Source organism: Vombatus ursinus, unplaced genomic scaffold (genome assembly GCF_900497805.2).
Source record: "Vombatus ursinus unplaced genomic scaffold, bare-nosed wombat genome assembly UNPS02010639.1, whole genome shotgun sequence".
Lineage (NCBI taxonomy): Eukaryota > Metazoa > Chordata > Mammalia > Diprotodontia > Vombatidae > Vombatus > Vombatus ursinus.
In genome coordinates this window covers 4,567,100-4,590,684 of record NW_020950417.1, presented here as the reverse complement: position 1 = coordinate 4,590,684, position 23,585 = coordinate 4,567,100, and the positions used below count along the sequence as shown (strand labels likewise).

Genomic DNA, 23,585 nt, shown 5'->3' with positions numbered 1-23,585 from the left:
TTTATGGAGTGTCTATTAGTATGTGTTCAACAAATGTGGACATTTTGCATTTTCATTGGCCCCATTTGCGAGGAAGATTTACATACGTCTAAGACAAAATCCCTATACTTCGAGATCTTACAATGTAGACGGCAAGAAAAGATAAATACAGTATAAGCAAAAATATTAAGTAATGAATGAGTGGTACAGATGGAAAAAGAATGCTGGATTTGAAATAAACAAATTTGGGTTGAATCTTACTCCTTATGCGACCATGGGTAGATATCTCCAATTCTCTTGGCAACCTTTTCATTATCTGGAACATGATGGAGTTGGATTAGATGGCTTCTAAAGTCCTTTCCAGCTAGAAATCCTATGAGCTCATTTAATCCAGATTTGTAACCTGGATGTCATCATCCTGAACTCCTCACTGTCTCTCACCCCTCACATCTAAGCCATTGCCAAGGCTTGTAGATTGTACATTTGTAACATCTCGAATACTACTTCTCTTCTCTGATACTGACAGTACTCCAGTGCAGGCCCTCATCACCTCATGCCTGGACTCTTGTAATAGTATCATGGTGGGTCTGCCTCCCTCAAGTCGCTCCTTACTCCACTCTATGCTGCATTCTGCCACTAATGTGATTTTCCTGAAGCACAGGTCCTATTGAATCCTGTTTGGCATTCAAAGCTCTTCATAAACTAGCCCCCTCCTACCTTTCTAGTCTTCTTACACCTTACTCTCCGCCATATTCTCTTTGATCCAGTGCTACTGGGATCCTTGCTGTTCCAAGAACTAGACATTCCTTTTCAGCTCAGGGCATTTTCTCTGGCTATCCCCTGTGCTTGGAATGCTTTCCTTTCTAATCTCCACGTCCTAATTTCCTTGACTTGTTATAAGTCCCAACTAAAATCTCATATTTTTTCCCAACTCCTTTTAATTCTAGCACCTTCTTTCTCTTGATAGTTTCCTATCTATCCTGCATATAGCCTGTATGACTTATTTGTTTCCTTGTCTCCTATGTTAGATTATGTGCTCCTTGCAGGCACGGACTGCCTCTTTCTGTATGCCCAGCACTTAGTGTAATGTCCAGCATATAGTAGGAGCTTAACAAATTATTGACTGACAGAGGTAGATGGTAAAAAGTACCTTTATCTTCATTTTACAGATGAATACTTAGGTCTTTTGGCTCCCCTTCATCTAAAGTAATTCCTTGAGGAAGGAAGGAAATAAGCATTTATTAAATGCCTACAAAGTACTGTGCTAAGTGCTTTACAAAATATTACCTCATTTGTTCCTCACAGCAACCTTTGTAGGTGGGTGCTAGTCATACCCATTTTTCATTTGATGAAACTGAGGTTAAGTGACTTGCCTAGGATCACACAGCAAAGAAATATATGAGGCAGAATTTGGATTCAGGTGATCCTGACTCTAGGCCCACTGCTCTATCTACTGTGCTACCTCATTACGTGTCAGCTGAGGCAATAAAAGAAAATTTTATAGAGCAGATGACATATGAATCACCTAAAGGCTTCTTTGCCTTCTAAAGTCTAAGTCTGCCTTCTGTTTCCCACTTCTAATGATTTGGTGGTATTTAGTCTAATCTTCACAATGCCTTGAGTTCTCTTTTGTCTCAGCTATGGATGATGGTCCTGTTTTGGGGGCAAGAGTTGGTTGGAAGATATGAGCCTTTCTCAAATTGAGCAGTCAATGACTAAAGTAAATGTTAAAGAACATTAAAACTTGAAGGGATCTTAGAGATCAGCTTACCAAGCCTACTCATTTTGTAAAAGAGACAAATGAGTCTCAAACAGTTGAAATGACACACAGCTACTTAGTGTTAGACCGAGAACTAGAATCCATCTCTCCTAACTCTTAATCTAAGTCCCTTCTCCAAATCTGGTCACTTTTGTCCCAGCCTAGTTGAGATCTTCAAGGATTATTCATAAGTAAATGTCTTTATCATCCTATGACTTGTCAGCCTGTCATCCAGCCAGTCCTAATGACTCTTTCTTATATATGTCATTCCCTACAAACATTTTGATTTTTAAAAGAAATATGACCTAACATTTTCCAGATACAGTGACTATTTAAGTAGTCATATGCCTATGGTCTTCTTGATGAGTTTGTAATGTAGCTTTGTTATTGCCCCTTGTGGAATGGGAGTCTTTGCCCTGGTTCTGTGAGTGAGGTGAATCCTAGATTTCAATCCTTTCTGAACATTTTATTATTAATAAGATCAATTTTTTTCTTTTAGATGCTTTTAGATTTGAGGATTTAAAAATTTTAATTATGGGAACTTTAGGGGTCTTTAGATATAAGAATTTTTAAGTAAAATAAATTTCTACTAAACCACTTTAAAATTATAATACACTGAATATAAGTAACTTATGTTGACCTGCTTTTCTGAAGACTCCAAAGATCTGTACTTACTTTCATTCTTTATTATCACCAATGTGCTTATTGAGCACATATCTAGTTCATGACAATCTAAGGATCTAATGAAGATGACCATGGACATCTTTAACATTTAAATGAGTTACTTTTTTCTCAAATATATTTTTTTTCTTTTTCAATTGCAAAACTTGAATCAGTTCTGTGACTCTTCAATGTTGAGAACTCCCAGTGTGAAATTTCCTCTTCCAGTGCAGACAAGCACCTTTTATATTTGTGATACTAAAAGATTAAGTGAGTAGCCTAGTACCACACAGCCAATATATAGCCTTTTCTGACTTTGGAGTCATATATGTATATTTTTTTAATTCTAGATCTTGCTGTTTCCATATGTCACAGTGACATCAAGTTGCTCCTCATGGCAGATTGTACGGAGCATACATAAACATTCTCTGCCTGCTCCCCAATGATTATGTGGAATCTGTGGGGACTTACCTTTGTCCATTCATGAACCAAGGGCTTGTAATATGAGATGACAAAGAGTCCACTCATTGGAATCATGAATGACATAAAGTAGGCTCCCAAGGCTCTGTCATGACAGACTAGAAGCAGCCAGAGAATATTTGCACATGATCTATACAACCTCATAGGAGGGGAAAACTGAACACGAAGCCATGCTCCTGTCACATCAAGGATCCAGTTGGTTACACAGTTATTATTCATTGTGTAGAGTGTTCAAGAAGGTGATAATTGTGATGATAATAGGTATGATGTATCATGCGCAAGGTCAAAGGGCTTTTAAATAGTCCCACATGTATCTTAAATATATCAAGGTAGCACTGGCATTGTGGAGAGGGCACTGAATTTGGAGTCATGAAGATCTGGCTTCATAACCTACTTCAGACCCTAACTACCTGTATGACTCTAGGCAAATCCACTAACATTTCTGAATGTCAGTTTTCTGAGCTTCTATTAAATGGTTAAAATAGTAGCATCTACTTCACAAAGTTATTGGGAGGACCAAATAAGAGAGTAAAAGTAAAGTTTTTTGTTGACCCTAAGGTACACTGGTTTCCTCTTCCTCTAGCATTTCTGAATTCTAGTTTCTGGTTGGTGAGTTTTCATCTTCTCTAACCTGGTCTTGGCCTACCACACCAGTTCTCCAGTTCCTCTCAAGAATTGTGCCACAAAAGAGAGGCATCCTGTGGCATGGCTTGGAGATGGCCAGGCTGGGCCAGCTGGTATGATGTGTTATTAGAACAGGAGACTTTAGTTCTAATAAAGTTGCATGACTTTGAACAAGTATCCTAATAACTCTGGACTTGAATAATGAGGATCTTGGACTGAATTTTTTATAGAGTCCTTTCTAGTTCTAAGATTTCTTGATCTTAAGTCAAGGAAAGGGCCAGCAACTAGAATCTTCCCTAGTGTTAAAAGACCATATGGTCAAAGTCTATTTCATAGGTTGAGAAAGTCTAGAGGGCTTTATTGGAAGTGTTCCCAAAAATATTTCATGATTAGAAAAGGAGGCACAGTTAGATTCACAGGACAAATTCAAGTTAGCTAAATAGGAAAGTTTATAGAAAATAGGTCTATGATGATGGTGAGTTAATGAAAGTAAATTGGTCAAGGGTCTTGAAGCCCAAGGAGAGAAATTTATATTTGATCCAAAAAGAAAGAGTTTTCTAGTTTTCTGAGTAGGTTAATATTCTGATTGGAGTGGTTCTGGTGGAATCTTGACAAAATGACTTCCAGTAACAGAAATTGGATCAAAAGGGATAAAAGGGATAAAGTCTTGTAGGTAGGCAAGCCAAATGTCATAAAATTAGCAAGGCAAGAATAGATCATCATGGTATATATCCCTAGAGTGATTATTTCTTTGAGGTATTCAGGTCAGACTAATCTCTTTGCCAAAGGGGTGAGAAAAGATGTGAAAATATAAATGAAGTCTTAAATCATTAAATGCCTACTATGTGCAAACTACTGTGCTAAGTACTACAGAGATAAAGACAAAAACAAAAGACTCTGCCATCAGGGAGCTAACAGTCTACCACTTGATTTAATTAACTAATGGTCTACTAATTGATTCAATTTCTTGTTGCAGAAGTCAGATCTTATCCATAAAGAACAGTTAGCTCATGTGCAATTCCATCTTCCTTCATGCCCCCAACCCTCCACAGGAACAAGGAAGTCACAAAAAACCATGCGGTAGAATAAGGTTACTGGAACACATTGAATGTGAAACTGAATGTAAAGTACAAAGGAGAGAAATGAATTAATGGTGATATGGTAATGGCCAATGGTAATGGCCAATACTCCAAATTTGAGGAAAGTCAGTCATTCAACTAACATTTATTCACTTTGTACCTCCTATGTGCCAGGCACTATGCTAAGTACCAGGGATATGAAGAGGGGTAAAAAACCAGCTTTTGCTCAGAGCACTCACCGTCTAATTTGGGGGGGTGGAATACAAATATTGGAGATAATCTTGGAGGGAAGGCACTAGGATTAAGGAAGACTAGAAAGGCTTCTTTCAGAGACTTGAAGAAGTCAGAGAAGCTAGGAGATGGAGAGAGGAGAGAAAACATTCTAGCCTTGAGGGACAACTAGGGAAAACTTTCACAGTTGGGAGATGGAGTTTCAAGTGAAAGGAAGAGCAAAGAATCCAAATTCCCTGGATCATAGAGCAATAGGAGAGAGTAAGGTATAAGCAGACTTTATAGATTTGGTGATGAAAAATAAGAAAGAAGTTACAATTTGAGTTTTCAACATGCCCATTCATTCATTCAATGAGCATTTAAGTGGCTGCTACATGCCAGACACCATTCTAGGTTCTAGGATTACAAAGACAAAACCAAAATGGACTCAGCCCTGACTGGACCCACATTTTGATGGGTGCTAAAATCCAAGCAGAGGACTTTATCTTTTGTCCTAATGATCAGATGAAGCTTCTGGTGTTTCTGGATGATGGTCAAATTTGTGATTTAGGAGTATCAATTTGGTGGATATGTGTAGAGGATCAATTTAAGAGAGGAGAGGCTAATGGTAGAGAGACAAGAGCTAATAGGGCCTGGATTAGGGTAGTGACCCCAGAAGTAAAGAAAAAGGAACAGATGCAAAAGATATTCTAGAGGTGTTGGCAGGACATGCAAGTGAAATTGTCTTGAAGACAGCTAATGATTTAAGAGAGAAGAGAGTGTGAGAGATCAGGGCCAAAGATGCAGATTTGTAAATCATTCACAAACAGGTAGTTATTGAAACCATTCAAGGAACTGAGACCTGAAATTATTTCAATTTGTCCAAATGAAAGTGGCCTGACTATTTCTTTCCAGGCAGGGGTCCTAAAACTTGTGTATCAATGTAGAAATAATATGTATATACATGATCACTTTATCGTTAAGCTATGGAAAATAAATGTCTGGAGAAGGAATATTTCAGTGCATATAGGCATGGTCAGTATTTTCTTTCTGTGAAAACTGGATCTGCCATATGAAACATTTTAATATCTTTCTTCTGACTAATGTATTTTCTTATACAAAAGGGAGATTCCCTGTCAAAGCAATTAATCAATCTTGTCTGTTTCTTGTAAATGGCAAGCTGTTAGCCATGGAAATGATTGGTTAATCATAGAATGACAAAAACTCTGGGCTAGATTATTAACTTCTGGAGATTGATAGTTAGCATTGTTTGTAGAACTGTTTTTTTTTTCTTTCTGGCACAGACAAACTCTGAAACCATATGTTAGAGTAGATTTATACATTTTTGCCCCCTCATAGTCAAGGTTCAAATATAAAATGATTTCTGAATACTGTGAACCCAAATTTAGTCTTTTATTGAACATGGATATGTGAATAATTATATTTCTTTTAAAATACAATTTTCATTTTTTCAAACTGTTTCCTACAAATCAAATTTTAGATAGGGAGTCTGATTTATTAAATTGTTTGAATGTGTTTTCTTTGTTGCATCATCTTTAATATCCGTATTTATGTGTTGCATAATTAAAAAGAGAACCACATATAATAATTCTGCCACTGATAGAGAAAGTATATAGAAAGTTGAAAACCAATTGTAAGAAGAATGAACATTAACATTCAGAAACATATAAATGGACACCATATGCCCTGGGCCTGAATCACATTGGCTCTTATGTGTGTCCATAATGCATTAGCATGCATCTGCCTTTGAATTATTGTGTTCTCTATGTGCCTAAGATATGCAGAATGGGTTAGAAAAGAAGTATGATAGATTGTGGGGAAAAATGAAGCCACTTATGATGATAAAGAAAAAAAATTATACTTGAATCTAATGGACTGCTGTGAAGAGCTAGTTTTACTTGGAGATAGGATAGGCAGCCCCTTATAAGGGATGCCTTGTCTATTGAGCTGAAGACCTCCTGCCTTCTCCCACCAGGTAGTGGGATTGACTCTGGCATTGACTGAGATTGAGGTTGACTAAGGCCATACAGAGGTGCCTCTACTGCAGTCATTCAAAATGAATGCTATCCATCATGTGGTTAGCAATCTTCAATCAGTTACAAAATGTCTTTTCATGGACCAAATTTTCTCCAAAGCTCTTCCATTGAACATCATTACTTCTCTCTCAGAAGGAGAATCTCCAACCTCTCCCATGTGGAGAATTCCATCAGCTAAGCACAATGATTCACTTCATCTAAGTTCACAAGGACTGAGTACATTGGCCAGTCCTAAATTACATTCAAGTTACAGCCTGTTGCAACCTTCTCACTTTGTGTGACACTTTTCTATTCTCGGTCATTGCCAGTCATCTTGACTTATGTCTTCCCCTGGTCTTTTATGACTCTGGGGGAGAGAGTGAGGCTGATGACTTTGCACAGCTCTGCCTCACTTAAATCCCATTCATTTGCAAGTCAAGACATCACGCTCCTGAAGTCATTGGTCCTCTTGGAGAACAGATGAGCAACAAACAATCCATTTTACCTTTAGCCTTCCTAAGTTCTGCCAGAGGCTCCAAACAATTTGTTAGGGACCTTCTTCTAGAGCTCTTGTGTTTCATACTTTCAAAATACATTTCATTATTTCATTAGATTCTCATAATTATTCTGTGAGGCAGATTCTTCAGCTATTCTTGTCAATTTCTGACAAATGAGGGAAACAGACTCAAAAGAGTTAAGTTATTTTGTCAAGACCAGACCCCTAGTTAGTAACAGATCTCAGACTGGCACCTTTGCTTCCTTACTCATAATCTAATGCCCTTCCCACAACAATACAGTGCCTCCTACAAAATACAATAAGGTGAGGACAAGATAGCCTTGTTTGTTCATTTTGATTTTGTTTTTTTTTTTAATAAAAGCTCCTTAATTGCCTATTTGTGACATGTTAAAGTGATCAGGAAAGAAACAAAACTGGGAGAGGGAAAGTGATTGGAAATAATAGTCAAAGAAGTAACTTTTCGTGTATCATCGACATGACAATACATGAGAGTAACTGGAAGAAAATATTACTATAGCTAATGTACAAATTGGAATTTTTGAGATTCATTTGGTGTTTGATTACTTTGTATGTGAACAATAATTTCACAGAATCACAGAATTCAAGAGTTGGAAGGCGATCTGCATAGGGGTCTAGTCCAAACTGTACCTGAAAAAAGAACAATGCTTCCCGTTAATAAGGCTTAGCCATTTGAGTCTTCTGTTATTTTTTCCTTCTTTCCATCTTCATTTCCTCAGGAAGCTTTTAAAAAAACTCACCTGGTTTTTAAATACTGCTTGTATTTGATTTGTCCCCCAAATCTATACCTCTAGACCTTATCAGTTGCCTTCTTTTGGGTACATATTTCCAGTTTTCAATAGGATAAATACATTCAGATATCTTACTGATACCTGAGATACCCCATCTAAAATTGATACCTTCATTGTTGCTCAAAAATTTCTTTGCATTTCCATTGCATAAGTCATTTTATGTATCTCTTTTATTGATTGTTTGCTTTGTAAGCTAAGAAATCTATATATAAAGAAAAAAATCTTTTATTAATCAGGTTTATACCTACTGCCAGAGAGGAATAGAAAAATAATTTCTCATTTTTTTGTCATCTTAATCATGGCATATTCTATTCAGAGGAAAAACTGTTTTAAGATTAGAGTTAAAGCAATGCTAGATAATGTCTGTAGTGATGGACAAATGATTACCAAACATCTATTATATTTCTGTTCTTTGTTGTTCAGTCATTTTTCAGTCGTGTTTGACTCTTTGTGATGCCGTTTGAGGTTTTCATGGCAGAGATACTGGAGTGCTTTGCAATTTCCTTCTCCAGTTTATTTTACAGATAAGGAAACTGAGGCAACCAGGATTAAGTGACTTGCACAAGGTCACATAGTTAGTGTCTGAGGACAGATTTGAACTGAGGAAGATGAGTCTTGCTGACTCCATGCCCAGAATTCTATCCACTGTGCCACCGAGCTATCTATGTTTCTGTTTAGTCTTATAATTTCATAGATAACCATTACTTCATACAAAGAAGGTTTTTTTGACTTAAATGGGGGAAGGGAGGAAGAATTTAGACCTGTTATTTTAATGATATAGGATATTCATTGTAAGGAATCTCCCTCTAAGTTAGCTTATAGTCTTAGAAAGTTTTTTGGGGGGCTGACAAATTATGTGACTTGTCTGAGCTTACAGTCAAAGGGAACACTTGAACTCAAGTCTTCCTGATTCCAAAGCCAAATTTTTATCCAGTGTGCCACATTTCATCTCTTTTGCTTTTTATAAGTTTTGAAAGAAAGGAGGAACATTTCAGAAGTCTTTCAGAAACTGCTATATAGATGCAATATGTCCCTGGAGAAGTCCACATTAAATGCACTTCTGTGGCAAGGTAATCACATCATAAACCTACTTTACTTAACAAGTTTCTGAAAAAGGACCAAGTGAGCACCAAAGCAAAGCAATGTGTTTTCCATTAGTTCTTAAGCTTGAAAAACAATCATCATCATCATTAGGATGATTGGAAGAAGAGATTGGTTTGTTTCAGGTTCTCCCTAGCAATGAATTGGATATTTAATAAAATATTAACTACTTCAAGATACTTTAAAATTATGTTGCATTCTGAAATCCTGTAATCCAAAATCATTGCCTTTTTCAAAGTTCATTTGTACTACCTGAAAACAGCTTATGTGTTATTTTCAAGATATGGATGGAATGAGCAGCACCATTAGTATTGAAGGCCAATAGATAGGGATAGGTCCTTTAGAATATCTAGAGTGTAAGAAGCCTCAGTTCTGCTGTTCACATACTATACAGGAATAATCATAATCATTTCATTCAAAAAGGAATTTGTGATAAATTTCTGAAGAAAATGAGAAAATGAGTTGTGTAAGAAATGCAATAGTTTTCTCTTCCTTTCTCTTTTTTAGTTATTGGAAATAATGCTTAGAATTTGGAAAATGGATATAAACTGAGCCACCTAACTGCCTCAAATGCTATTTGACTGACTAAATGACTATAAATAAAGGTGTGGGTTAGGTAATTTCTAAGGTCTCTACCAGCTTTAAATTCTATACTTCTACAGATTCTAAGGCAACTAAGATATAATAAATTATTTTCAGAATTTATTATGAATAGATGGTGAAAAGATAACAAATCAGAATTATTCCATAGATTTAGACTCTTAAATTTTTTTAAGTAGTCTTAGGTAATCACATCTTGAATTCCTGACATAGAATTGTTTCCTCACTAATGGAAATTCTATGCCAGTATGAATGTTGGTGTTCTGGGTTGGGGTTGAAAGAATTCAGAAAAGTCAAAAATCCTTCACCCTTGACCTATTTTTTTTCTAGGTTGTACTTTAAAACACACAGAACTTTCACGTTTTGGGGGGATTTTGGTGACTTTAGGACTTCAACTGGATTAACTACCTATCTCCACATCTGGTAGGGAGCTAGGTGGTATAATGGGTAGAGTGTTAGCCTTGTAACTAGGAAGACCTGAGTTCAAATCTTGCCTTAGACACTTACTAGCTGTGTGAACCTCTTCAAGCCACTTAAATTCTTTCAGGTTCAGTTTCCTCATGTGTAAAATGGGGCTAATGATACAGCCCGTCTCACAGGGATGTTGTGAGAATCAAATGGGACAACATATATACAGTGTTTTCCAAACCTTAAAGTGCTATATAAAGGCCATTGTTATTATTATTACTTAAAGACTTTTAGATGAAATGCATTGATGACTTTACTCTAATTCTTGATCCCCACCTGCCCTCTAATTCCCCTTCCTATCCCTGTTGTAACCAGAAACCAATTTTTTAAAGCTTTGTTAAGAAAATTAAACATTCCTCCAGTGCTCATGTTAACATATCATTTGCATTACCAAAAGTCATGTCATAATGAGAATGTATGCAAGGGCTGACATACCTTTGGACACCAGAATCATGCTTGGATCTTTTTCATTGTCATCTCTATCTCCTGGCTGTCCTGGCTTCCTTTAAGTATCAACTAAAATCTCATCTTCTGCAAGAAGCCTTTCCCCACCCAACTCAAGGCTGGTACCTTCTCTCTGTTCATTATTTCCTATTGATCCTGTATTTATCGTGTTTGTATCTAATGGTTTGCAAGTGGTCTTCTTCATTAGACTAGGACAGGGGTGGGCAACCTGTGGCCTCAAGGTCACATGTAGCCCTCTAGGTCCTCAAGTGTGGCCCTTTGACTGAGTGTAACAACTAGGATGGAGATAAGCTATGGGGGACATGAATTTCAAGAGCTATGGAGCACGCTCTGGGCAATTATCACAAAGGCCCGCTTTTTGACTTTCAGGTCACTTTCCTTTGACATTTCTCAGGCCATGTTACTTTTATGGTTGTACTTTTGGGACTTCCAAAGCCTGTCCCTTATTCTGTTAAGTATCTGTATGAGGTATCTGTGTGTATACAGGGGGATTGGGTGTGGGTGTGGGTGATGGGAGTGTTGGTTTCATCAGTGTAATACATCCAGGTGAACCAACTACAAACACAAAAGGATAATAGGGACAGAACCTGTAACTTCACTGATACTGGGAACTCTCATAGAAAAAAACTCCTTCTGCCAATGCAAACTGTCATTTTCTTTGCACTTTATAGTCTTAGAGAATTGCTGTAGGACTGAGAGATTAAGTGATTTTTCCCAGGGTCACAGAGCCAAGTATGCATCAAATACAGGATTTGAACCCAGATCTTCCTGTCTTCAAGGCTAGCTCTCTATTCACTATATTATGGCATCCTTTAACTATAAACATAAAAGGACATTAAATGAATAAAAATGGTTTACCTCATTTTATATAGTGGAGGTTTTTGTAGAAAGCCCCATGTAAAATTACTTTTATAAGTCAAAATGACTTTGTTCATAGAATTAAAATGTAAGTTCAAATATGTTTTATCTTATTTTCTGCTGGATTTGCAATGTCTTAGATATGTTGTTCTATCTCTGTGTTTAATAATGAATTATCAATATATGAATGATTCATTACAGTTAAGAAATCTACTCTTTAAATGACTAGTTTCAAATTGAAGAGATTTATCCTTGTAATGCTCTTATATTTTTGTTGAAGGGAGTAGCATTGGAATGGAGGAAGGTGTCTGTGACAGTTTCATGTATTCAGTGCTGTCTGTGGTTGCCTCATGTTCAAAGCAGGGATTTGGGAGGTATTTTCCATTTTCTATCTCTCTGTTATTACAGTGGCTGATCTCCATGATGGCAATGCCCTCACCTCCTATCTCTGCCCCTTAGAATTTCTGGTTGCCTCGAGACTCAGTTCAAGTGCCTTCTCGTCCTTCCAGCTATTTCCCTCCCCATCAAACAAAATCACCTTGTATCTATTTTATAAATATTTATGTAGGTATATGGGTGCACAGTCTTCTCTAACAGAATGTAAACTCCTTGAGGGCAGATTATTTTTTTTCCCTTTGTATACCCAGTATCTAGAATAGTGCCCGGCTCATAGTAAGTTCTTAATAAATGCTTGTTGATTGATTTCTTTGATTGATTGATTGATTGGAAAAAGCAATAGATTTGGTGTTAATAGACATGGGCTCAAGTTCCAACTTTGCTATTTCTTACCCTTGTGACTTTAGGCAAGTGACTTCACCTCTCTGACCTCAACTTCCTCATATGTAAAATGCCAAGATGAACTGCATGATTTTTAAGATTCCTTCTGTCTCTAATCTTCTATGACCTATGATCTACATTCCATTGTCATGTCGTCAATACCAATGACCATGATTTAGTAACACTTTGGTAATACTTGTAAAACCTTGAAACATTTGAAAAAAAAACTTGAAAGAGTTCAATTAAAAGGTCCCTTAACATATTAATAAGAACATTAATAATAGTATCTCCTAAGCAAGAGCAGTAATGCAGGCAGCACAGAGGGTACAAATGGTTTCATCTGGGCATATACTAAATGAATCATAGAATAAAAAAATTGAGGGAAGGGCCTCTTTCCTTTAACTCAGTAAATATTTATTAAATATATAGTACATGCTAAACACTGAACTAGGCATTGGTGACACAAAGACAAAAAAGAAATAGTTTCTTCCCTCAGTGTGCTTATGTTCTGCTGGAGAAGGGGTATGCAGAAAAATACAGCAAGGTGAGAGGGATGGAGACAAAGCAGAGAACCAATGAAGTTCTCATGTAGGAGGAAGCATCTGAGTGGAGCTTTGAAAGTGGATCAGGATTCACAAAAGACTAAGATGAGTAAAGAATTCGTTCTTGGAATAGAAAATGGCTGACATGAATGCAGAAAAATGAGTTACGGCATTTGGGGAACACTTTGGCTGAAATAGAGAATAAACGAAGAGGATTACTCTGAGGGACAGTGTGTCCTAGACCAAAAGAATGAACTAAGTTCATTACTCCCTCCCAAAAAGAGATAAAGAAATTCATAGAATGCCTTTTGCTTCACAGATTCTTCAAATTGTAATTTTTATTATGCTCAGAACAAATATCAAAACATGAAAATTTAATATATAAAAAATAGAAAAGAGGATTATATATGAAACTCTGAACTGTTGCATGAAGTTTTTCTTAAGTGTATGTTAATAATATGATAGGATCAAAACTTTCCTGTTAGTCCAAATTTCCACAGAAAATGTAAAGCCAAAAATATTATAAATTGAGGTTTATTAGACTTTTTCTTATTAGTTATTCTTTTCCTTTCATATTGAATGAATTCTGTAATTTAAAAAGAATTCTATGTACATAATATGAGTCAAAAGAGTTTTATTTAGTCCTGGAACTATGGCTAGTTGGTGATCTTTTAGCTCTGGAAGACCTTCTATGTATAAATACGGAGTCATAAATGGGCTTTAAAGTTAAAGGCTTCTCCAATATTGTCTAGTCTAATACTTTAATTTTGTTGGTAAGGAAATTGAAATCTAGAGAGGTTTAGTGACTTGACCAAGGTCACTGAGCAAAGATCACAATCCAGGTGTGTTGACTTCTAGTAAGTTATTTTTTCTACTATACCACGCTACCATGATCCGTTCTTGGACGGCTCATGATAGGCAAGTAGAGTATTATTCAAAGTTAAGCAGCAGAGTTATTGGTATCGTAGGTTATATATGCCAGTGTGGGAACTTCCAGAATGAAGTAGCATTCTAGTTCTGGCTTTTGCACTGGCTAGATCTTTGCTCTATATACAAAGTGGATGAACCAAGAACTCCACCTTATTTCATGGCCAAGTTGCAAACCATAGCCAGGACACCATTGTACATACCATTGACATAAATTGAATCTGGCCTATGGCCATTGGCATGCCAATGCCTAGTATGGTACCATCCACAGAGAAGTTACTTAATAGATGTTTGTTGATTAAAAAAAAATGGTGGTCATATTTCGCCTATGGACCATATGTTTAAGTATCTATTTTCTGAACTTGAAGTCACTTCAAATCTTTCACATTATCTTCCTTTATATTCCTTACTGTTTACCATGTACCCCAACTGTTTACATCCCTATGAGGTTAATCCTGTGTTTGTTTTCTTGTTTCCTTCAGCATCATCATGCGATCAAGAACATCAGTCTGCATTGGAAGAAGCCAAACAGCCTAAGAATGACAATGTGGTTATCCCTGAGTGTGCTCATGGTGGTCTCTACAAACCTGTGCAGTGTCATCCTTCTACAGGGTATTGCTGGTGTGTCCTAGTAGACACAGGGCGTCCCATTCCTGGTACATCCACAAGGTAAAAGATTGTGGTCTTAAATATTTTTTAAACACTTACAAAGTAAAAGCATCACTATTATTAAAAATAATAGCTGAATTATATAGCCTTTCTGTAGCATGATGGATAGAGAGTTGACCTTGGAGTCAGGAAGACCTGAATTTGAGACACAGGTCAAAGTGTAACTGATGAATCTGATAAGGCAAATCTGATAAGCAAGGTTAAATGAAGTGGCCTGTGCAGATAGGAGCTTTATGAATGCAACACCCTTCTTAATCTCTCATAGATGTAAAGCACATACGGACTGTGTAGTCCTGGGCAAAGCACTTAACCCCTTGGTATCCAGGTAACTTTCTAAGATGATAATAAAATGTAGGTATGATTGGGGCAACTGTGTGAGGGTAGATTTTGACTTAGTAGAGACTTAAGATAGGGCCATCAATTGGAAGATTGCTGCAATAATCCAGGGAAGAGGTGATGAGGGACTGAATTAGGATGTTGGCCACATGTATGGAGAGGAAGGGACTTATATGAGGGATGTTGTGGGAGTAGAGTGGCTCAGTAACTGATTGGATAAGTGGAGATAGGGAGAGTGAGGGACTGAGAATGACTAAGGGATTTTACACTTGAGTGACTGGAAGAATGGCCACTCCCTCTAAAAATAGGCATGTTTGGGAGAAGGGTCCTAAATCAAGCCTAAATCTGCTGCTTCACAATTTCCACCTATTGCTACGAAATGTCCTTCATGGGACCGAGCAGTGCAATTCTAATACCTCCTCCATAGGACAGTGCTTCAGTTACTTGAAGATACTTATCATATCCCTCCTGGTTCTTCCCTTTTCCAGGTTAAATGATCCCAGTTCTTATAATACAGCTTAAGATAGCATTAGCTTCCTTAACTGCCTTCTCAAGATTCACTGTTGACTCAAACCAAGCATGAAAACCACTAAAATGTAAGGATTTACATTTATCCCTACTGAATTTCATGTTGATAGTTTTGGCTCAGTGTCCTTGTTTGACAAAATCCTTCTAAATCTTAGGTCTGTAAGTCAGTGTGTTAATGATCCCACCAGCTTTATGTCATTGTGAATCTGATAAGCATGCTATCTATGGCATTACCCAAGTTCAAAGGTCAGTGAAATGGTTTTTACATATAGGTGCTCTATGAATATGTCATTCTTCTTGATGTTGCATAGATTAAGTCAGTTTGCACATTTATCCAGAATTATAAATACAACTGCATGCCTACTGTCCTAAACATCAGCCTTATGGTATTTTCCATTATGTCTTTCCATTTATTTATATGTGTTGCCCCAATTGAGGTCCTGCCCAAATGCCTCATTGTGGCTTGGAAGTGACCCTAAATACTGAAAAGCTATCCTACCAGAGTAGAAGCTCTGACTGGCCCTAATAAACTGAAAACCTCTCATTAATAGGTCACACTTCTTTCATCTGAGGACCAGTCTCACTCATTACCAGATGGTTAGTGGATAGGGGATGAATATTTTTGGCCTGAGCACCTCATGAAGATAACTACTAAAGTGTGGAAAGGGCTAGAGTTAGCATGAGGATGGGGATGGGGGTGGTAGACATACACACCCACATTAAGAAATCCCAGATCCTCCAAGTATTTATATATGATACTTAGGAGGTTGGAGCTGGAAGCGAGTTAGCCCAGATTCCTAGAAGTCAGCAGTACAGATAGCCAGTTGATAATTTTTTATGAGGATCAACCCCAAATAGTCTGCAGTCTTGACTACCTCTTCATCCCATTTCATAGCAGTCTCCATGGAACCACTGCCTTGGAAATAATAGAGAAATAAAATGTCATTATAAGTACGTTAGTAATAGAAGTGTATAGTTTACTCATTTCGGCCAAGCTGGATAGATGACAGAGAACCCAGAAGAATGTAGAATAGTTGCAGGCTGGGCAAATATCAGATTCCAAAAGAAGCTATTTAGGCCAACTATTGAGGTTTAGTTTCTCTGCAAGGGCATCATGGGAGCTAGTTTTAAATCACTGCAGTGCAACATCAGTCTTTTTAAGGTTTTGGTATGAGATCTTTTTTGGTTTTATTTTTGTTGTTGTTTTTATCCTTGTGTAATAATGTGTATGGGGAATAGTTTTCTAAGAAAACCTTCATCCCTAGGAAACAATATTTCTGTGTTTTTAAATATGATTTGTTTCCTGTGTATTTAAGTGGGAGGTAATAACTTCATATACTTGAGATTGGAACAGCTGCAGGATCAGAATCCAAACTCATATGCTATAGCAGAGGTAAAGTGTCATTGACAGATTGTCAGTCTTGGCCAATGGGAATCCATGAGATGTCTAATCCTCAACCATGAGATTGGCTCTGAAATAATGAGATCAGCATAAACATAATGATTTTACAGCAAGAACCTTTTTCTTCTATCTTAAGTTTTTTTTTTTAATCTATACTGTGTACTGGTTTGAGGGGTAGAAAAGCACCAGAGACCCACATGTTGTGCTCCCACCAGCTCAGGGAACATCTCCCAATCCTCCCTTTGTCAACCAAGAGAGAGCGCATTTGATTTACCAAAAAAGTTACTCCTTGAGTGGCTAGATTTAAGCCATTCTTCCTTAGTCTTTTTTTTTTGTCTCAAAATTAGACTCATTTTGATTTTGACTGCTGCCCATCACTTTGCTATTTGGCATTGAGCCCAGCTTTCTTGGTCTCCCATGTTATCTATTGCTGGGATTTTTTTCACTTTGATTGTTTCCTTCAATCAGGAATGATACCTACCAGCTTTTAGGATATGTTAATCAATTGTCAATTCTCTCTTGGCTTTGTCTTATGTCTGCCTTCTTTTTTCCAGAGCTATCCTCCAACTCTGTGTATTCTCCCAGTTTTAAAATGAAATTTTGAATTCAAATTGAAATTTGAATTGAAATTCAAAATGAAAGTTTGAATTCTTGGGTGAAACAAAGCAACTTTATGAAGACATCTTACCATCTTGGTTTAGCTTTAGGTTATAGACTGATCATTTCTGCCTTCCCTACTGATTCTCTCTACACCCAGTCATTTGTGTTCTATTTGGAAAATAACTTGTATAACTTTTCACATATTTTGTATTTACTATCTGTGGACAAGCCTTCTTTTCCCTACAGTATAACTGCCTTGAGGATAGGTACAATGGCATACTTGTCTTTGAATAAAAATCCCCAGCTAAATTCCAGGGACGTAGTAGGTGTTTAATAAATTGAATTAAAGAAAACAATTCAAAACGAAACAAGTATATCAGTAAGACACTTTAAAAATGTAAAAGCTAGCTATCTCTTTTCTTCCACATAAGGAGATAAGAAACTCAAGATGACAGAATTTAGAGATGAGAGGAAGTTTAGAGAGGTCACCCAGTCCTATCTCCTCATGTGGGAGACTAAGTGATTTGGCCAAGCTCACACAAATAGTAAGTCATAAAGACAGAATTTGAACCCAGATCCTCTGACTTTAGAGCATTCTTTCTACTACACAATGACTTGAAAAATACTTCTGGTGACTTCTAGTGTAAGTCAAACACTAGAGAAAAGAAGAACAAAAAAAAATTCTGTGAGGCAGACAGTTAAATTCTAGCATCCTTTTTAGCTCAAAATGTCCAGGTGGAATGGCCACTGAGAAGCCAAGGGAGTAGCTCTAGCACCTACCATTCTGCTTATCTTTATGTGCTTATCTCATAAAATCTCTTGGCACAATATCTTGCACATAGTAGGTGCTTAACAAATGTTTATTGATTAATTGTGACAATTATGGAGCTATGGTCTCCACAAATCATCATATTTTCGAAAACTATTTGAAGACCAGAGGCAGGGTTCTTGTGCAATCCTGCTCTGTCTGGATTAGAGAGTGGAACTTAGAGAAGAAAGTTTCAGCTCTGCATACTAATTGACCTAGAGGAGAAAACGTTGAAGTGGGGTATCAGATTAATCAAGGACCAGGCTGGTTGCCAGGTACTACATTAGCGTGTAGAGACTTCTCTTTCACTCTTTTCTTGGCTGATGGAAGAGTTCATCCATCAGCTATCAGAATCCCAACCATTCTAACCTCTTGATCAAAGCAGCTTCTATTCCTGATTCCATAGGGTGCTTTTCTCACTTGTGGTGCATGCAAAGTCTCCTAAGCATGAAATTACATTGCACTTTGGCAGAAAGCATGGTATCTGATGGGCAACTGGACAATCTAGAAATTTCACTTTGTCATGTACAAATAGGCTAAAATAAACAGCAAGGAATGAGGTGGGGGGTGGGGAGTTGAATTCTGAATTTCTATTCTATGGGTTCAAATAACCCCATGAACTATATTTTGGCGGGGTAGGTACCACATTGGATTATGGCAACTCCATGATAATTTTTTAGTCAAAAGTGAGATCACTGAATTTTAAGTAGGCACATTAGATATGTAACTTCACATACCTGGCCATCAGTGTTACAGTTTATTCATAAGTTTTCCGTGTCACTATACTTGGAAAAGTACCAGAAGTATTATGAAGGGATGGCTAAATTCCAATCTATGGGTTTTCTAATTTAAGAGATTCACAATACACAAGATAGAGATTATTATGACCCCTCTCCCTGTCAACCATCCAAATATTAAAAGTAATGGACACCCATGAGTCCCAATGGCATCCTCATACCTACTTGATATCAGTGCTTTAATTTTTCAGAGCTATGTAATAGCACATGATGCTGCGGTACTTTTCTTTGATGTAGGCTTGTGAGAAGATGCTTTTTAAAAGTACTGGAGTGATTTGGCCTCCAATGGGAATTCCATCATTAGTGCTTTCTAGGCATCATTCCACCTCATTAATTAGTCATCTGTCCATGGTAAGGGCAACCTCCTGTCCTTTTGTAGCTCACATTTCTTGGCTTGTTCATTGTGAAGCAAGTCTAAATCTCGCAGCTGGTCACAGGCAGTGGGGTCCAATATGGATATCCAATCTGCCCCCAGCTGGTACTTACCCCACCTCCTTTCTTGCCTCTCTTTCTTGCCTCTAACTGAGCTTTACAATTGTGAGAATGTCTAGGACTCCCAGAGAGTTAAATGTGGGTAAGAAGAGGTAGGAACTTAGTATCCCCTTTAGTGACTGGCTTCTTTTAAATAGCTTCTTGGTGAACCTTCTGTTTTTCTCTGTTGCCTGTGTGTCTTGGTGTTCTAATAAGATAAGGAGGCACCCTGGTAAGACGTGCATTTACACACACAGTTTTCACATCATAGATATGTTTCTCTGTCTTACAATATTGGACACTACCAGATTTCAAAAGGATATAAGTTAATGGGCTTTTGATTAAAATTTGATAGCTTAGATGTTTGCTTGAGTGTGTCAGGGACTCTTTAATTTCAAAACCAACATTTCCAAAAGGCATATTAAATTATTACTCACAAAGTTGGAGTAAGTGAATGGATGTTATGTTTTCTGGTATCAAAGAGGCCATTCAGGATGTGAGGGGAAGGGAGACAGTGAGCAAATTGCACTCATTACATCACAATCCACAGCAGGAGTCCCCTATAGAATTGGCCAGAATTCTCATGGGGACATAAGAAGGAGAATACTTAAAGACAATCCCTTAAGCGAGAAGATTATTTTCCTTTCCTGGGTTAGAAAGAAAGAGAACATTATGGAGGAAGATAGACTTAAGATGATTCCCAATGGAGAAAATAAAAACCCATGTACATGATACATGTGTCCAGTGTAATTAAAACAGGACAATGAGACAGAAAGGTTAAGATCAGAAATCACATTCTGTCTCAATAGAAAATCAACCATCTCAACATTCCAGCTAATATATTTACATTATGAATTGTTGTAGTTAGTTATAGCTCAGTGAGCTCTGAATAATAGGAGAAACAAATGGTATCTAAAGAAAATAGGAGGACCACAGAGCCTAAAAGCTGATGTATGGAAAACTGTGCTTCCAATGCCTACTCTAATAACAAAATTAACAGCACCAAAGAAACCTCATAATAGTTCTTAATAGGACCTCATGGCTACAAACCTGCAAGGTCTCCAAGAGCCCATTTCCATTCCATCATGTCTTCTCTGATTGATTGACTACAAGCCATGGGAGTTGCGTCTTTTGCTACCAACAAGAATTCAAGTTTATTCCTGAGACTGTTTGTGCCAGGCCCTGTACTAAGGGCAAGAGGTACAAAGAAAGACACAAACGTGGTCCATGCTCTCAAAGGACCTCACATTCTAATGAGAGGAATGACATGCAAACAACTATGCACGTGCATGGTGTATGCAGAGTAGATGGAAAGATGCAATCCTCATCACATCCTTTATTTAGTACATTTCCACTCACAGAGCCACACCATTTATTCCTATAGTTGTGCCATTTAGGATGAGGTATCAGATTGAAGGACTAGAGAGCCAAATGCCAGATGCTCTTAAAATAATATAGGAGGAAGGTGTTCTGAATATAATACCCAATCTTGTGTGAGACACTGGATTTCAAAGTATTGCCAATAGCAGTAGACAGTGTACTGCTTCTTCTTACTCTCTGGGTTCAACAGGCTTACCACAATTAAGTTTTCTCCAAAGAATCCAGGTAATAAATCATGGGCATTGTAACATGAGAACCAAGTGTCACAGCATGTGCTGAGAGCCAAAGAAGTGTACGCTTTAAGTGTGACCACGTGAGACCTAGAAGGAGGCATATTTCAAACTCTAAACTGGTTGTGGGTTTTTTTTTTTTGTTTTTTTTTTTTTTGTTTTTTTTTTTTGCCTCTGACCCCCTACTTCTCCCCTCTTGTAGGTACGAACAGCCGAAATGCGATAACACAGCCAGGGCTCACCCAACCAAAACAAAGGATTTGTACAAGGGCCGCCAGCTCCAAGGTGAGTGTAATGGATGGGTTTTGGCTGGAGCACGTTTGTTACCACATTTGGATTCAAGGCTTTTTTATGACGGGAAGGAATTCATCCAAATCCGTCTCCCAGAGGGCTTGGACGTTATTAGGCTGATTGGCCAGTGAAGCAGGCCCAAATCTCTACTGAAAGAGAGCCTTGAATCTAGCCCAGACATGCACAAGGCCATCAGTACAACATACAGACTGGAGATGTTTCACAGATTTATTTCACTTGAGGTTAGCAGATTTGGATGAAGCTTCAACTTTAAGAGTAAAACATTTGAAAAAAAAATAATCTAAATACAAAGTCATACTCTAAGTACAGTGTGGCTTTTGGAATCCTTTGGAAAAGACGTGTGTGTGAGCACACACACACAAACACAACCTAAGAATCCATTATTCATTTTGCTAACATGAGAGTGGTAGTTCAAATATTATTTTCTGGCTTAAAAAAAGAAAAACAACTAAAATTTCAAGTGGCTGAAGTTTAGTTTTTAATAAAATATGACTTAGACCTGTCTGCATATCAAGTGAGTCTAATTGCAAGGTACAATTTGAAATGAAACAGAAACAGTGAATATAAACTCGTAATTATTATATACACATATATGGAAAGACACTTCATGAGTTCTGTCTTTTTTCTGAAAAGCAAATATTCTATTCTATGATACACCAAAAATGATTACTTTGACATATACACCTCATGCCTTGAATTGCTTAATTTGGTACAAAAGAGATGAAAAATTCTTTCCAAATCAACTCCATATCAACAGTTTATGGAGGGTTGGGAGAGTAGCTTTGTATTCATGGAGCAAAGCACGGGTTATTAGACTCTAGGGAAAACATGTTTGATTTAGTCAGTCAACAAGCATTTTTCAGTACTTGTTATGTGTAATCACTATGCTAAGCACCAGGGATACAAAGACAGGCAAAAACATGGTCCCTGCCCACAAGGAGCTCCTATCCTAATGGAGCAGACAACATGCAAATGACTATGTATATACAAGATAGACAGAGATGAAATTCGAGGTAATCTCAAAGGGAAAGTACTAGCATTAAGGAGAATTAGAAAGTCTTACAGAAGGTGGGCTTTTACCTGAGACTTAAAGGAAGCTATGGCAATAGAGATGAAGGGGAAAACCATTTCAGGAATGGGGGACAGTGAAAGAAGAGAAAGGAGGCCTGTTTCACTGGCTCACTGGTGGAGGGGAGGGATTAAAGTGTAGGAAGACTGGAAAAGTAGGGGGACCCCAGCTTATGAAATTGGGGCACATTGATTTTAAAGTGTCTCTTAGACATCAAACAAGGGGCAGCTAGGTGGTGCAGTGGATAGAGCACCAGCCCTGGAGTCAGGAGGACCTGAATTCAAATCCTGTCTCAGACACTTGACACTTCCTTGCTGTGTCACTTAACCCTGACTGCCTCACCAAAAAGCAAAAAAAAAAAAAAGAAAAAAAGTCAAACAAAGGATTTATATTTGATGCTGAAGGTAAGAGTGAGTCACTGAGATTCATTAAGCAAGGGAGTGGGGTGAAATGGTCAGTCAGATCAGTGCTTTAAGAGGATTGCTTTGATGGGACAGCTAGGTGGCACAGTAGATAGAGCACCAGCCCTGAAGTCAGGAAGACCTGAGTTCAAGTCTGGCCTCAGACCAAACACTTGACACTTACTAGCTGTGTGACCCTGGGCAAGTCACTTAACCCCAATTGCCTAAAAAAAAAAAATTGCTTTGATAGCAATCAAAGTGGAGGATGGACTGGAATAGGGGGAGGCTGGAGGCAGGGAGATCAATCAGAAGACTATTGGAATAGTCCAGGCATAAGTTGATGAAGCATTGGACCAGGGTGGTGGCAGTATCAGAGGAGAAAAGGCAACATATACAAGAAATATTGGGAAGGTGGAATTAACAGGAGTTGTCAATGTGGAAGAGAGAGAGAGTGAATAGTCAAGGATGACACATAAGTTGTAAGCCTGGAAGCTTGGGAGGGTGATGATGTCCTCAACAGTAAGAGGGAAGCTTGGAAGAGTGCAGAGTTTGGAGAAAATGATAAGGAATTCAGTCTGGGGCACATTGACTTTAAAGTGTCTATTAGACATCAAGTTCAAAATGTCCAATAGGCAGTTGAAGATTTTGAGAGTAGGGGTCAGGAGAGATTAGGACAAAGTAGATCTGAGAA

The 23,585-nt window shown here is 37.7% G+C and overlaps 1 protein-coding gene across 5 annotated transcripts in view; it reads left to right on the top strand.

The window, feature by feature from the left end:
* Positions 1–23,585, top strand: part of SMOC2 (SPARC related modular calcium binding 2) — a 251,087-nt gene that overhangs the window by 162,875 nt on the left and 64,627 nt on the right. For all 5 annotated transcript variants that reach the window (XM_027854847.1, XM_027854845.1, XM_027854844.1 and 2 more), the window contains 2 exons: positions 14,374–14,560; positions 21,315–21,397. In XM_027854847.1, the coding sequence (XP_027710648.1) occupies positions 14,374–14,560; positions 21,315–21,397 (270 nt within the window). The remainder of the gene's footprint in view (positions 1–14,373; positions 14,561–21,314; positions 21,398–23,585) is intronic.